This window comes from Lygodium microphyllum, chromosome 27, assembly GCF_053477565.2.
Source record: "Lygodium microphyllum isolate KBCC chromosome 27, Lygodium_microphyllum_v1.1.10, whole genome shotgun sequence".
Lineage (NCBI taxonomy): Eukaryota > Viridiplantae > Streptophyta > Polypodiopsida > Schizaeales > Lygodiaceae > Lygodium > Lygodium microphyllum.
The window spans coordinates 104,650,737-104,667,180 of record NC_141161.1 but is presented as its reverse complement, the minus strand read 5'-3'; the positions used below and the strand labels follow the sequence as shown (position 1 = coordinate 104,667,180).

General features: G+C 38.5%; 1 protein-coding gene across 7 annotated transcripts in view; it reads right to left on the bottom strand.

Annotated features, from left to right (window-relative positions):
• The window catches only part of LOC148012678 (WD repeat-containing protein ATCSA-1-like), a 53,139-nt gene extending 49,147 nt beyond the window's left edge, over positions 1 to 3,992 (bottom strand). For 4 of the 7 annotated variants that reach the window (XM_087669359.1, XM_087669363.1, XM_087669356.1 and 1 more), the window contains exon 1: positions 2,695 to 2,859. In XM_087669359.1, the coding sequence (XP_087525485.1) occupies positions 2,695 to 2,859 (165 nt within the window). Of the gene's footprint in view, positions 1 to 2,694; positions 2,860 to 3,363; positions 3,504 to 3,727 lie in introns of those variants that run through there. The other 3 variants (XM_087669360.1, XM_087669361.1, XM_087669362.1) reach the window with 3 other exon arrangements.
• Positions 3,993 to 16,444: the final 12,452 nt, after the last annotated feature.

The window sequence follows — 16,444 nt, the reverse complement described above, 5'->3', positions numbered from 1 at the left end:
GCGGCATAACTTATAGCAACTTTTGCCTTTGACATCCCATGATTTCTTCAAGTTTCGAGCTCGTAAATTTACTTTAACCCCAGTTGCACCTCACATGTGTAACATTTACCTAATCATGTGATTAAAAATTAATCCACATGATAAGTAAGGCTTCAAAAATACATGTCCTCGTGACACTTAGAGACAATGAACACTGAGAATGAATGAAGCGATATGACTACTTATACAATGCTCATGCAGCAAACACACTATGCAATGAATGAATTCTAAACCTCGAACTCCTATATCTCAAAGATTAGGGCAAGGGTAATGAGCTGGAGAGTATGTTGTACTCCGAACAGATCCCCAATCGCAGCAACGCAACCTCTAGATGTCAAACACAGCCAAGAAATGTTGGATCTGATGGAGACAATAACACAAGAGAGAGAAAGACTACAAACGCAAGTAAGGAGAGAGAAAGGAGTGAACGCAACTGGGAGGAGAGAAAAAACAGCAAACGCAAGCTGCAAGAGAGAGAAAACAGCAGTGACAACTAAGAGAAGAGAGAAAACTAGCAGGGCGGTAGTTGGGGCCTGCTAACACAGCATTATGCTGACATGGCAAGCATACAACTAGATGGGTGGACAGCAACAGTCGCCTGGCTAGAAACAGCAGCAAAATGATGGAGGGCTGGAAACAAGTGTCAGATGAGTGAAGACTACAATGGATAGCTTGGACTATGATATCCTCCGCGAAAGGGGTATGGGCAACAAGCTGAAACCACTTGAAACCTATAAAAACGAGATTAGGGCTGAATGGAGAGCAGCATACCTATTTATAGAAAGTTTGGGCCCTCCCAAGTGGGTTTGTGCTTATGGGATACAAACACTCTCTAGGAACACATTTCTTGTAAATAGGCAATGTTTCTTCCCTAATTAAACATGTTTTGGGGTTGTTAAGTGAAGCTAATGTATTTTTAGCTCAACAGGATGGTGGCTAGTTCCATCGTCTCAATGAAACCTAGTACATAGTCTACCGCATTAGAGCCTATGGGCTGGAAGCAAGTCAGTGCTCCAAATCTAGGCCACTTCTTCATCCCACTATAAATAACGAGATGGTAGTGGGACCCTAGCTCTAGTAGGTACTGGACATAGCAAGTACTATCTCTTGCAATATCAGCGAATATCCTACATGTGCCTACTTTCTCTATATCCATCACCTGTAGCCTCCCTGAATACTCAAAATCATACGTGTCGCATTATCTGCTCTGCACCCTTGCATTAAAATCTCCAACTAGGAGAATCTCCCCTAGACTAGAGTAGCATACAATCTCATTGGATAGGTCTATGAAAGGGGACTCTCTTCCTCTATCTCCCTCTCCCTCCTGCTGTTGCAGCAGGGTGGGATCCCCTCGGAGTCTATGTAGTATGGCCATCCTCTCCATTTCATCCTAAAACCTTAGGATGAGTCTATGCTTTTGTTGTTCCTTCCCAATTCTCCAAGCTTTTGTAAAGGGGAGTGTTTTTTCCTCTTTGTATTTGAGGTGTATGCACAAATTCTTACCATCCTCCTCAGGCGATGAGTCCTCCCTCTCGAGTATGCCATTTACCCATATGTTTAGTTATCTCACTTGTCTCATCTTCTCTTCCTGAGACACCCTATAAATAGGGAAGGGAGGACTAATCTGGCTGACCTCACTGTCAACCTGATGACCTGCCCTGAAAATCTGCCACCACAATAAATGCTGTCTGGCCTGGCAAAATCTCAGAACCGTTTACCCAGTCAGTATATGACCATGCAATTCACAAAATCATGTCGCCTGCTTGCTGTAAGGGAGCCACATGGCCTGCTGGGCTGCAGAGAAGGACTGGGAAAGTCCGGAAGACCATGGATTGACCTGGAAAAGGCAGTGGACAGATCTGAGAATTCCTAATGTCTCCAACTGACATGCCTACAGTGAACATTGCTGTCATGCACAAGGGACTGATGGACACAAGTAATGCCAGAGCCACAAATGTCCTCACCAAACTCTACACAGGCTCACAACCAGGAGATGGACGCAAAGAAATGCAAGTAAAGACATGTCTACTAATATTAGTACTATATCGGTGAAGTGAAATATGGTGATGAATATAGATCACACATATTGCAATGTCATGGCATTCCTGTTCTCATTCACTTCTTAAGATCCATGTTCTAGTTTGATCAAAAAGCAAGCAGAGGAGACCCAAAGCTTTCTTAGCACACCGTGTCTTGGCATTAAACCACTCCAGATTGGATCTTCACTAAGTCCATTATCCAAAACTCTCTCCCTTGAATGTAGGCAGCCTGAGAAATTGCCCTGTCCCATTATAATTTCTTGTTTTTGGTTCGGTTTTATTTCATGCTTTACCTTTGTTTTTTGGCTAATGGGGAATCAATAGACAAATCAGACAATTTAGTCTCTATATAGTATATTAAAGACAAGCTGTCATCTATTTAGGTACTCAATTGAAAGATGAGTCGGACAATCAAGTCTCTAAATAAACAATAACTTGTTGCTGCCACCACTGCAGTTCCCTTTTATTTTTAAACCTCAGGGCCAACATTGCTTATCACTTGGATATAAAAACCTCAATTTGAGACAAAAAAACCCAGTAAATTTACACAACCATCAAAACCATCTCCAAACTAAACATTCTAATACCATGAAAGAGGCTATAATCCCAATGTTACCTGAAGACTATTAATGCCACTCTTGTGTGCACTCACAATCTCCTTGTTGCGTGCAAGTTCTATGCTTGAAACCCTTCTCTTCTCTAAAAGACTTGTAAATGATGAGGGAGCCATACTTCCAATCTCTCTTTCCATCACCATCTTCCACATCCTGCAGCTAAACATCATATTCAAACATATCTCTAGTAAGACCTAAATTTGAGTTTTAAAAATAGTAAATCTCTGGCAAACAATTCTAGCCCTACTCAATCTTGTTAAGGGTTAGTAGGGTTTAGCTACCACAAGCAAAGGCCAGCCATACATGAACCAATTTCTCCAAACTGTATGGAAAGGAGTGAATTTTCATTTAATAGATATGGACAGATAAACACATATGTACTTCTCATTTCAAACAATATAAACTAGGCAGCAAACTCTTCCTTGTAACCAAACAACAGAAGTCATGAAAATTACGGAATTTTAGGAGTAAAATAGGGGATGTGTGATTGAACTGTCTAGAGAGATATTGGAGTCACACATCCCTAACAAAATAATTGTTATTTCAAGGATTACCGAATTGTTAGAAATCAAGACTACCTAATTCTGGCTTTTGACTCTAGGACTGAATGGGATAGTAGAAATCTCTCAATATCTTATAGATAAGCAATTGCTAGTGAAAGAAGGATGGACCTCCTTGCTCAACCACCGGTTGAATGCTGGGACCAAATCACTTCAGTTGGGCGTTTGAATGCTGAGACCAAATTACTTCAATTGGGCAACTGCGATTGCTGGATACGCCGGTGAAGCGATCTCAAAACGAAAGTGGAAAGGATTAAGCAGGGATTCTCGTGTGTCTGTGCAAGAGAGACATTAATGATAGCGTTGTTGGGCAATGGGTATAGCTCGTGGAGGGAGATTCGAAAAATACAGATGAGTGATTGCATCTGTTTCTTTTTTTTCCCTTTTTAGTTTTGGGTGCGTTTTTTTTTGTGAATGTACTGCATCTTGTTAATAACAAAAAGCCAAAAACGAAACGATAGCAGAGCAAACAAACCTATCAGGTATTCGAGGGTGCGTGCGTTGCGTCCGAAGTGATGGGATCTGATGTTGTTGCTTGCGACGACAGGCAGGTGGAATAGGACTGGGAATGCTGCAGTCAGAGATTAAGAATTGCCTGATCGTACTGGCATTAACTTAGAAATCTGTTTTGTCAGAGTTCTAGTAGGTAAGTGTGGGTGCGCCTCGCCCCACCCAGCCACCCTATCCCTCTTCTCTCCCCACTACGATCGAGGGGTTTTAGCGTGGAGAGTATGCTTTCCTGTGCCTGCCCAGCTCTTATTTCTTTCCTGATTGGAAATAGACGTTGTATATAAAATACCTTTTAAAAATTTGTGGATTGTTTGTAAATTATTTGAAATTAAATAAATGAAGTTTGGGTATATCATACCAAGTTATATTATGTCGTTTTAGTAATGTTTTTTTTTTTTGAAGTCATAGTTTTCATTTTCTTAGAAGTTCTTAAGGAGGCCCAAGGATTTTGTATTTATATGAAATATATTTTTATTGTGTATTTTATTAACATAAGAATATATATTTATTCAAACCAATAATACAATTTTATAATTATATATAGTTTTGCATTTTAATATCTATGTTCAAAAAAACTTTATCCTTTTTTACAATGTTTTCATCGAGTTTAGTTGATGTTGTTATGTTGGAAAATAAGTACTATATCATTTGACTAGAATAGTAATGAATAGGGTAACTTTTTTGAGATATTTTAACTATTTACTTTATGAATCATTTAATTATACCAAATTAAAGCTACCTTTAGCCATATCTAGGCAAATTGAATGTGTGTCTTTTGAACTACGTATTAGAACTGAATATGTATTTTTTAAATATATGATATTAATCTAGTTGAATTGAATAATGTATTTTTAGCCATATCTACATAAAATGAAATGTTTTTTTTTTTGTTTAAAGAGTTAAACATACTTGACATTAGAAAAAATAGATAAATATGTACAAAGGGGGCTCATCCCATTGATTGAGGCCTACGCTTATGTAGTTGCATTGACTTGACAAGTTATAGTATGAGTTTACATGGGCTTAGAGTAGGATCATAGGGTTGCGAGTGGGGGCAAAGGATATTTCTACTTTGGCTATTCCTCCCCTCGTAGTTGCTTCCAAAATTCCTTGTATTTCATCCACATGTCCCGCACTTTTGGAGGGTTTGTGTGCCCTAGGGGGAGGTGTCAACTATCCTCGGTTTAAGAGGGCATGCATTTGCTAGCTTATAGGTGGGACCATATTTGACAAGACATGGATGGTATAGTCCCGATTTGTAGCTGAAGCGACAATTCAGTAATTTGTTTCTTGATTCAGCTCTTCTTTTTCTTCCTTGGAGACCCTATTACTTCTTTTTTTGATGGAGCACTTCTCCAGTGTGGCGAGTGTTCGGGATTTTCTTACCATCTACAAGAGTCAATCAATTTTAAGATAGTGTAGAAGGTCCACGTGTTTTTTATTAAATACTTGTTCATTTCAAGTACATGAAATCATCCACATGTATAGGCCTCGAAGTGGAGTCTAAAGAGATGAGGGGTGGCTATTGGCCTCTCCCAAAAGGAGTTCCTTCCATGTTATTTTATAGGGGTGACTCAAGAGGATGAAGCTTTGAAGCCAATGGAGCTATTCCCTATTATAAGGGTAGTTGATGAATAGATGTGTTAATCTTTCCTTGTCTTTGCAACATTTGGAGCAAAGGTCATTTCCAAGTCCTATTGCCTTTGCTCGTTCATGTGTCCAAACCGACTTTTGCAAGATTAGCCATAGTAGTATTGAGATTTTGGGGGGGTGTGATAGGCCCACACCTATTGAAATCGATATTCCCATTGACACTGATTCCAATTAAGCAACCATTACCAATTCAGGTTAGCAATTAGATAGGTGTTGCCTTTTGGGAGAGAAGGCAATGGAGTGAGGGAGGGTTTGTTTTTACACCCATAGTCTTTGTACTGGTGGACCTACCCATCAAGTTGAATCATAAGAGGATTAGCGTTAGACCATGCATTTTTCCTTTATTGGATTAACCTTAAATCAACTTGGTTGAGTCTAAAGATAGTTTCCAATTCATCAAGGTTCCTCCATTCTTTCATGGCCCTATCCCACAAGTCCGCCCATACTTAGATTCCTTTTCGGTTGAGTTTGGCTAGGGTTTCAAATCGGGTCTTATCAATGGGGGAGAGGGACCTTCTCAATCAAACTAAGTCTTTACTACTCCAACACAAGGCTCATTTGGGTTTGTGCGAGGCGACAAGGGGCTTGCACTTCTGCCAGGATTCCCATATTCTCTTTAGGATTGGGGAGGCTTGTTTTGGTTTAAACTTGATCTCTGAGAGAATTATGGTGTGGATGGGGAGATTTCCAAAGCGTGTGTGACATTCTACTTTGAATGCCCTAATCTACATTAGGATGAGGATGGCCCAATCTTCTTCCTCATTTGGCAAGCACCAAATTATCCATTTTGTAGCAAGCTTGTCAGCCATAGCACTCAAATTGATCATTTCAAGCCCACCTTTATCTTTCAAGAGTGTGTAGGTAGCCTAGGCTGCCATGGGGGTTCTAAATTTGTTAGGTTTCCCTCTCCATAGGAAGTCCCTATACAGGGCTTCAAGTTGTTTGAGAGCCCCTTTGGGTGGTCTCTAGCATGCAAGGAAGTAAATGCAAATACGAATGAGGATGTGCTCGAGTACCACATACCTAGACACCATACCTTGTTGGAATCCCTTTCATCTTTTCAACTTGTTTTGGACTATTTCAATAACCCCGCTCCATCTTGGTTTTAGGGTGACCCCGAAGTCCATTGGTATCTAGAGTATCTTGAAGACCTTGCCCTCGAGGATGACTTTACACCCTTCCTCAAGGATCCTTTGGGTTGGAGCTTGGATCAAGGTTCTAATGCCCGTTTTCACATGGTTGATCTAGGAGCCAGATGCTAGACAAAAGGTTTTAAGACTATTCCAAAAGGATACTGAGGACTTGCAATCATTGTTAATTGTGGCATTAGTGTCATCCGCGAAGAGGTCAAGAACCATGTCTCTATCATTGGAGAGTCTTATGCCTTTAATTTTTCTCTGTTGGATTTGATCTCAGACCAACCGGCTTAGGCCATCCGTTGCAATTGCAAAGAGGAGGGAGCCAAGGGGCAGCCTTGTCTAATGGACCTCCTCAATCTGAATGGAGCAGTGAGATCCCCATTAAGTGGTGGCATTCCCAAAGAGAATGGAAACAAACTTGACAAATCTCCTTTCTAGCCCCATATCAATTAGAGATTGTAAAATAAAGTCCCATTCTAGACTGTCGTATGATTTGTCGATGTCGATTTTCAAGAATACAAAGTCCTAATTGTTGCTCAACATACTCAAAGCCTTTCGAAAGACTTATGATTGCATCCAATATATATCTACCTGTGATGAATCCATTCTATTCCCTTCTTATCCAAGAGTGGAGATGGTGGGTTAGTCAATGAGCTAGGGCTTTGGAGAATATCTTGTTGGCGGAGTTGAGGTAGACGATTGGTCACCAATTATAGAGAAGGTCTCTATCTCCTTTTTTGTAGATCAGTTTAACAACACCCTTATTTATGGAGAGGGGGAGACCCATAATGAACCGCCTCTTTCCAAATTGCAAGAAGTGGGTAGATCATACATGTTTGAACTGGTGAAAGAATTTGTTTAGGAGGCCATTCAACCCAAGAGATTTCCTTTGGCTCGGGAATCAATTGTGTCTGAGATTTCCATTGGAGAGAGGTCCATCTCCATAAGTGGTACTAGTTTTGATAGGACTACTTTTTTTCTACGTCTTGAAAGTCTAACCTTAGTTGCAATTTCTCCTACAAATGTTAGTATGGTATTCCCAAATATGTCAAAGAAGTAATCATGAATGATATGCAGATTATCCTCGTAGTTGGTTGGTGCACAAATCGGATGTTGTATGCGTGCATAGCAAGTGTCGGAAGATCCCCAAGAACAAAATAACTCTACTTTTGCACAAAAAACAAAAGAGAAGACTTGCATGACATGAAGAAAAAGATTAATTGGGTACAATCTCCCTCCATGCCTTGTGTGAGTGCTCCACAAAGCATGTATTTAATATATTTTTCATCTCCAAGCTCAAAAAATAGCCCAATTTACAATTAGCACGCTTTAGCTTTTGTGTTTGCTTTTGTCCCACTAAAGAATTACAGCAGTTGGACGCCCAAAGAGTCGGGTTGTGCCCAAATACAATGTCCAATAACAAATATTTAAATCGTGCACCCATGCACATACAAAATAATAAATAAATGTCATGTGCTTCAATAAATTTCAATAAATAAGTGTGTCAAAATAAATATTGGCGCCACGCCTAAGATACGCGCCATAAAAAATGATAATTTTTTCTAAATAACTTGAATACACACTATCGCCCAGTGCTTCCCAATGCCATCGCTGTCTGCTCTACACATCAACTGAAGCATTAACAATTGTTAGAAAATAATAAAATTAAACCCACAAAAGTGAATACCTAGCAGTCTTTAGCTACAAAATAAATAAATTGGTTAGAACTCAATCATAACCTCAATTTATTACGAGTGTGCACTCTAAACTTATAAACTTTCATTAATTTAAATATGCATTTTGTGGAATCACCCGCTATGGAATCACCCACTTACACATTAAGTTAACAAGACGCCCAAAAAGGACAAGCGTCCCCATCGACTTTTCGCACAAGGAATCCACCTTGTGTATGAGCCCCGGCAACAAATATAATTTTACATAATCCACCGCAAAACCTCACGGAATCCACCGTGGAATATGCGTCCTGACATCATACCCCCGGGGTGGGATAATAATTGTCCTCAATTGCTATTAGCTCAATGCGGAGCCAGCAGTGAGGGGTAAGCACTTAGGTCTCGAGCATGCATCCATTGGGCCTCTTCAACAGGATGATTTTTAAACTTAACCAAATATCTAGAATATCTACAGTCAATTCTAGTGGTCATAAAGTTAGTATCTAGAATAGTTTCAGGTTCAAGGATTTCAGTTTCTTATTCTAGTAAAGGAGGGTTTTCATAGACAAGATGTACATGTAATTGGCCTCTAAAAGAATCGTAACAAACTAATATGAAAAGTGTTGTGGATTTTCCAGTGTTGTGGTTTGTTTGACAATGATGTAATAGGTGTAGGTAATCTATATCCATAAATAATTTCAAATGGTGCTTTTTATGTGAATGTATATCCCATGTTTGTGATTTTAAATTTGTGTATGCATGCAAAAGATCTAAAATGGTACTATTAGTAGCTTCTGTTTGCCCATTTGTTTCAAGATGGAATGCAGATGAAAAATCAATCTTTGTTTCTAAATTAATAAACAAAGCAATTCAAAAATTATTGCAGAATCTAGAATCACGGTCAGAAATAATAACTTTTGGCAGACCATGATTAGTAAAAACAATTTTCAAAAACAATTGAGCAACTTGAGATGCAGTTAACGTTTTCTTGCATGGAATGAAATATGCTTGTTTGCTAAACCTATAATCATGTAATGGTTATTTTTAGTGTTAGGTAAACCTGTGATAAAATCCATTGAGATTTGTTCCCATGGTCATTCTGGAATTGGTAAAGACATTAATAAACCATATTGTTTGCCGTGGTGTCGTTTAACTCTTTAGCAAATTAAACATTCAAATACAAAGTTAGATACATCAAATTCCATGTGTGGCCAATAAAAAATTTCAATTAGTGTACGCAAAGTAGAATCCTCTATGGCCTTGGTATGGGAGACAATGAATTTCATGCAAGACAAATGATCAAAATGGAATAGTTACACATAATCATTTTTCATAGAACATAAATCCATTAGCGTAAGGCAATGAATCAATGGGAATCCAGTTATTTACAACTAATTTATTCCAATCAGCTTGAAAACTAGAGTCTTGGTCGTAGGTATCTTTCATAGGGAGAAGAGAGTCAAAAGATATCACAGAGATATTATGAATAGTCGGTCTTCTACTTAAAGCATAGGCAACAACATTCTCTATTCTCTTTTCCGGGTTGATATTGTATGAGTGGATGAAAACTTTGAATAAAAGCAGCCCATTTAATGTGTCGGTCGGATATTTGTGGTTGACTAAGGGGATGTTTAATGCTTTGTTGGTTAGTTTTGATCATGAATTCAGATCCCATTGAAGAGTGTTTCCATTAACGTAAAGCTTGTACTACAGCTAGCAATTCCTTATCATAAGTAGAATACTTAAGTTCAGAGGGTTTAAGTTTGCAGCTAGAGTAGGATATGGGATGGGAATCTTGCATAAGGACTGCTCCTATTCCAGATCCACTAGTGTCAATGACTACTAGGAAAAATGGTCTATTGAAGTTAGGTAATTGCAATACAAGAGTGTGAGTTAAAGCATGTTTGAGAAAATCAAAGGATTTTTGTTGATTGTCAGACCAATGATACACAATGCCTTTCTTTAATAATTTTGTCAAAGGTAATGCAAGCAATGAAAAATTTCTCACAATTTTTTTGTAAAAGCTAGCAAGACCTAAGAAAGAACGTAATTCGTGCACATTTTTAGGTATCGGCCAATTCAAAATTGTTTCTATCTTTTAGGGTCAACTTTAATACCTTCAGATGTAACAATATGTCCTAGGTATTCAATTTGTGTTTGGAAAAATTCACTCTTTTTAGTTTTTGCATATAATTGATTCTCTTTTAATAATTTGAAAACCAAAGATAAATGTTCATAATGCTCATTTTAATTCTTACTGAAAACCAATATGTCATCAAAGAAAACAATGATACAATGCTAATGCTTCAAAAATATGTGATTCATCATACGACTGAATGTGGCTGGTGCATTAGTTAAACCAAAAGGCATAACAAGGAATTCATAGTGTCCAAATTGTGTTGTAAATGCAGTTTTGAAAATATCAGATGTGTCCAATCGTACTTGATGGTATCTAGATTTAAGATCTATCTTGCTAAATATTGCAAATCCTTGTAGTTTGTCCATAAGATCATTTACCCTAGGAATTGGATATCTATTCTTAAAAGTGATCTTATTTAGGGCACGATTATCAATGCACATCCTATATGTATTGTTTTTCTTCTTTACTAATAGGACAGGTGCACCAAATGGAGAAACTACTAGGTCTAATGAGTCCTTGGGTTAATAATTCTTCAACTTGGGCTTGAATTTCTTTCTGTTCAATTTGGTTATGCCTATATGGTGCTTTACATGGTGGTTGTAATCCAAGAATTAGGTCTATTTTGTGATCTTCGGACGTATAGGTGGTAAGCCAGGTGGTAAGTCAGCAGCAAAACAATCTTGAAATTGTAAAAGAAATTATGCGTGCCTAGGATGCATCTAATTTTCTTTAGCTTCAATTTCATTCACCCATATTAAGTAGGATTTGTTACCTTTTTGTAATGCACGTTTAGCCTGTGTATGACTAAGCAATGGAAAATTATCGAAAGTGTGCATACCATGCAATGTGATTTGTTTCCCATTAGAATGAATCTTCATTAAATGCGTGTAATAATTTATATCGGAATTGTACTGATGACGCCAAGGCATTCCTAAGATAATGTCACTAGATTATAAAGGCACAATGAAGAAATTTCTACGTTCAACATAATCACTAATTTTAATTTCTAAGTCATGCACTTCTTGTGTTTCATTGTATCTAGTGCCTAAGAATGCAACCTTAATGTGATAATGAGTAGAAACAGTATGTAAATTCAATTATTTGACTAATTTTGCAGAAATAAAGTCGTGTGTGCTTCCATCATCATGTAAAATAGTATTTTCTTTACCATGCACAAGACATTTCATCTTTAATAAAGAATGGAGATTTGGCATACCTAGTAAAGTATTTGAAGTAGTACCGATATCATCATCGTCTTCCATTAAATCTGGAATTTTTTCATGGTCTTTATCTTCTGTTGCTCCCAAATAGTTGATGTGAACAGTTGGTTTTTTGGATTAACAATTCGCCACTAGATGTCTAGGTTGATGATATTTTTAACAGACTATGGTTTTGGCTTTAGACACATTATTGGTAATAGCTAGAAGTTTAGGAATGTTGGAATTTGGCTGTAACGATGGCTTAGGGTTTGGATTTGTGTTTGATGGTAAAGCACGGGGTCGTATCCAAGATTTACGGAATGAAGATGGAAGGAAACGATTTTGATTGAATCTTTGAAAGTTTGAATTGAATTGTTTTGAACCAAAGTTACCATTAGTTTAAAATTGTTGTGGTCACTTCTCTCGTCCTCAAATTTTGTCTTCAGTGTCATGGGCCAAGGAAATTGTATCTTCGAGAGTCGTTGGCTTGAACATGTTCACCTTTGCATAAAAACGTCCAAGTAAGCCAGACATAAACTTGCGTTTATGGGTTGCCTCGGGTACATCTTCAAGCATTCAAAGTTGCAATAAAGTATTCCAAAAACGCTCAATATATTGTGAAATAGGCTCACGATCCTTCTGTTGCAGATGATCCCATAGTTTGATTGCTTTTTCGTAGAATTGGGGTGGAAGGAAATTCTGCAAAAAATTCTTTTGGAAAGTCTCCCAAGTAGTAGGACAATCAATGCTTTTGCGGACAACAGTCCACCATAGGGATGCTCTGTCCACTAGATGATTAGTGATACACTTAATTTTGTCTTTCTCTTCATGGAAATAGTCATCACATTGACTGATAAAAACAAGTACAGTCTTTCCATCATGTGACCCATTGAAAGTACGAAATTTGAAATCTCTTTTACTTATCTTTATTTCTTTCCGAATAGATTGCGCTTCAAGTGTCGCATCAATCATACGTCGTATAAGATCTTCAGATTGTGGTCCATCTTGGTCGGCAGTAGATCGTTGTAGATTGGCCGATTGAGCTTGCAAAGTTTGACGTGCTCTTCGTTCCTCTTGAAGCTACATCATAATCAAATCCAGTTTTTGCTCCATCCTTGGTTCCGGTAAATCACCTTTGGCCATAAAATCTTCCATGGTTTGATCAGACATCCTACAAAATTCCAAAAGACCTCACACACTCGAAATCTTGTTAGCAGAATGAGCATAGCTCAAAGTTGGATTTACAAGGCTTATTTCTCCTTTTTTTAAAATGGATTTTTGCAGTATTTCTTCTTTGCGTATGCTAAATTTGATATCATGATCGTCTTCCAACAGGATAAATCGTACGTACAGATTGTATATCACGTTTGTTGGAATTGAACTCTGTCAGTCCACAGGTGTGAACATGATGCCAGGAGGCATATTCCACGGTGGATTCCGTGCCACGGTGGATTCCGTGAGGTTTTACGGTGGATTCCGTAAACTTAGATGATCGGGGCTCATACATAAAGAGGATTCTTTGTGCGAGAAGTTGATGGGGACGCTTGTCCTTTTCGGGCGTTTCATTAATTTAGTGTGTACGTGGGTGATTCCATAGCGGGTGATTCCGCAAAATGCATATTAAATTAATAAACATTTATGAGTTTAGAGTGCGCACTCGTAATAAATTAAGGTTAGGATTTATTTCTAACCAATTGATTTATTTATGTAGCTGAAGACTGCTAGGTATTCACTTTTGTCGGTTTAATTGTTTTATTTTACTAACGATTGTGAATGCTTCAGTTGATGTGTAGAGATAGCAGCAGTGGCGGAGGAAAGCATTGGAGTTTAGCGAGTATTCGACCTTTGGACTATATTTTGATAGGCGCTACGCCTATATTTTGTTATATTTATTGAGACATTGATTATTGATTATTATTTTGTATACGCCTATGGGCAAGGATATGCTATTTCTATTTGGACATTGAGATTGGGCGTGCCAGACTCTATGGGCACTGTCCATTAGCTTTATTTTCCTATTTTTGTAGAAAGCAAACTCAAAAGCTAAAAGCTTGTCATATTTTTGTAATTGGGCTATTATTGAGCATGAAGATTGGAAATATACATTAAATACATGTTTTGTGAAGCGCTCACACAAGGCATGGGGGAGATTGAACCCAATTTGTCTCTTGCCTCTTATGGTGCATGCTTTTACATGGTTTTTTGTGCAAAAAGGTAGAGTTCATTGTTCTTGGGGACCTTCAGGGATTCACTACGTGAGCTATCTGCGACTGATCTGCACACCAGTGGTATCAGAGCAGAGCAGAGATCAAGAGCTTCCAATCGCTACCAATCTCGGGCGAAGGCGGAGCTCCAGGAACAAATGGGCTCTACAATCAATCTCATCGTGAACCGTCGATACAGGCAGACTTCTGGCGATCAAGAACCCCTGTTTCCACTGTCAGATCGCGAAGGACCAGGCTCTGCAGGCGGAGGACCACGTATTTATCCCCTTCATCAAGTCGTTGAAAACAGTGAGAAAAATTCTTAATCTTCTTAATCAAAAGCTTAATTATAAAGCTTTATAAGCTTAAGGGAAGCTTAAGACCTCTCAAATTCACCTCGGCGTATCAGAAGATGGCTTCGAAAAATCCGCCCGGCCAAAAAAAAACGCCCCCCCCCCCCCCCCCGAAAATTTGACGCCGCCTGCTAGTTCTCCATTAAGCTATTAAAGCTTAAGCTTAATCACTAAAGCTTAAGGCTTTCTGCAAATCACACAGGGCGGACAAGTTCAATAACTCTTGGTCCCGCACTTCTGAAGTCAAGTTCAGCAAGTCAATTGAAATCAAGTTATGCAAGTTCTGCAAGTCGGCCTAAGTTCAGCAAGTCAACAACTCTGCAAGTCTGCTAAGTCTGCAACTCTGCAAGTCAGACTAAATCAGAACTGACTAGTGCTTAAAACTCATAGAAGACTTGTTCGTATGCAAAAACTCTGAACTGGAAAGTTGTTCGCAACAAGCTGTTTTACCTATCTACAAGTTCGTTGAAGTACTTTCAGCAAACGAATACATAAATATTGCAGATTTTCTAAAAATATACAAAGAAATACCCAAAAATACATAGCCTTGTAACCCCAAATTTGAGCTACGCTCATCCCGCTAACCTGATTTTGAGTGAGCAAGGTTTGTTGAGTTTTACAGGATGACTACCCCACATATGGATGATCCTATGGCTGAAGACGACCTACCTGAGCCTACCATGGAACAAAAGTTGGATCTAATCATGCTACAATTGGAAGAAGAGCAAAGGGCTAGGCAAGCATTGCAAGCACAATTGACAAAACTTCAAAGAGCGTCCACCGATAAAGAAGAACCTCAAGCTGAAGATTTGATTCGACGTACCATCGACGCCACTCTTGAAGCACAAACCATTCGCAAGGAATCCAAGATAAGTAAACGAAGTTTCAAGTTTCGCACTTTCAATGGCATAAGAGAAGGGAATACTGTTTTATCATTTATTAGCCAGTTTGATGACTATTTCCATGAGGAAACTTATCCCGAAAAAGATAAAATCAAGTGTGTTACTAATCATCTGATAGACAGAGCATCACTTTGGTGGACTGTAGTCCGCAAGAGTATATAATGTCCTGCTACTTGGGAAGATTTCAAGAAGAAGTTCATGCAGAATTTCCTTCCATCGCAATTTCATGAGAAGGCTATCAAGCAATGGGATTTACTTCAACAGCGAGATCGTGAGCCTATTCCACAGTATACAGAGCGTTTTTGGAATGCACTCCTACAGCTACGCATGCTTGAAGACGTACCAGAGACGACACATAAGCGGAAGTATATGTCTGGACTTCTTGGACATTACTACGCTAAAGTGAACATGTTCAAGCCTGCTACCCTTGAAGATGCCATCTCCTTAGCTCATGACACTGAAGATAAGTTACGCGGAAGAGATAGACGACCACAGCAATTCCAAGCCAACGGTAATTATGGATCTAAACAATTCAATTCCAATTTTAGAAGGTTTAATCCAGGTCGTTTCTCATCACCATATTTCCGCAAGAATTGGCCTAAACCACTTGCATTACCATCCAATGTCAATCCAAATCCTAAGCCTATTCCACAAGCAAATCCAAATGTACCCAGACTTCCAGCCATTGCAAATAATGTAACCAAAGCCAAGCCAATAGTATGCTACAAGTGTCACCAGCCAGGGCATCTCGCAGCAAATTGTTATTCAAAGAAGCCACCAGCACATATCAACTACCTTGGAGCCATGGACGAAGACGAGCATGAGGATATGCCAGATTTCACTGAAGAAGAGGATGATTCTACTACTACTTCTGACACTTTACCAGGTATGCCTACTCCACATTCATTGTTGACTATGAAATGTATGGTGCATGGAAAAGAAAGAACTATCTTACATGATGATGGTAGTACCCATGACTTTATTTCAGCAAAATTGGTAAAGGAATTGAAATTGCATACTGTACCTACGCATTATCGCATAAAAGCTGCATTTTTAGGCACTAGGTACAATGGTACACAAGAAGTACAAGATTTAGAAATTCAAATTGGTCCATACATTGAAAGAAGAAATTTCTTAGTTGTCCCATTACAGTCAAGCGACATTATTTTAGGAATGCCATGGAGACACCAGTATAATCCAAATATAGATTATTCCACGCACACAATGAATATTAATTTTCAAGAAAAATCTATTACATTATATGGTATGCATGCATCTCATATTTTTCCACTGCTTTCGCATACTCAAGCAAAATGTGCATTACGCAAGAATACTAAATCATATCTCATTTGGGTGAATGAATTGCACGCAAAGGAAAATCATATGCACCCTAGGCATAAGGAATTTCTTGCATATTTT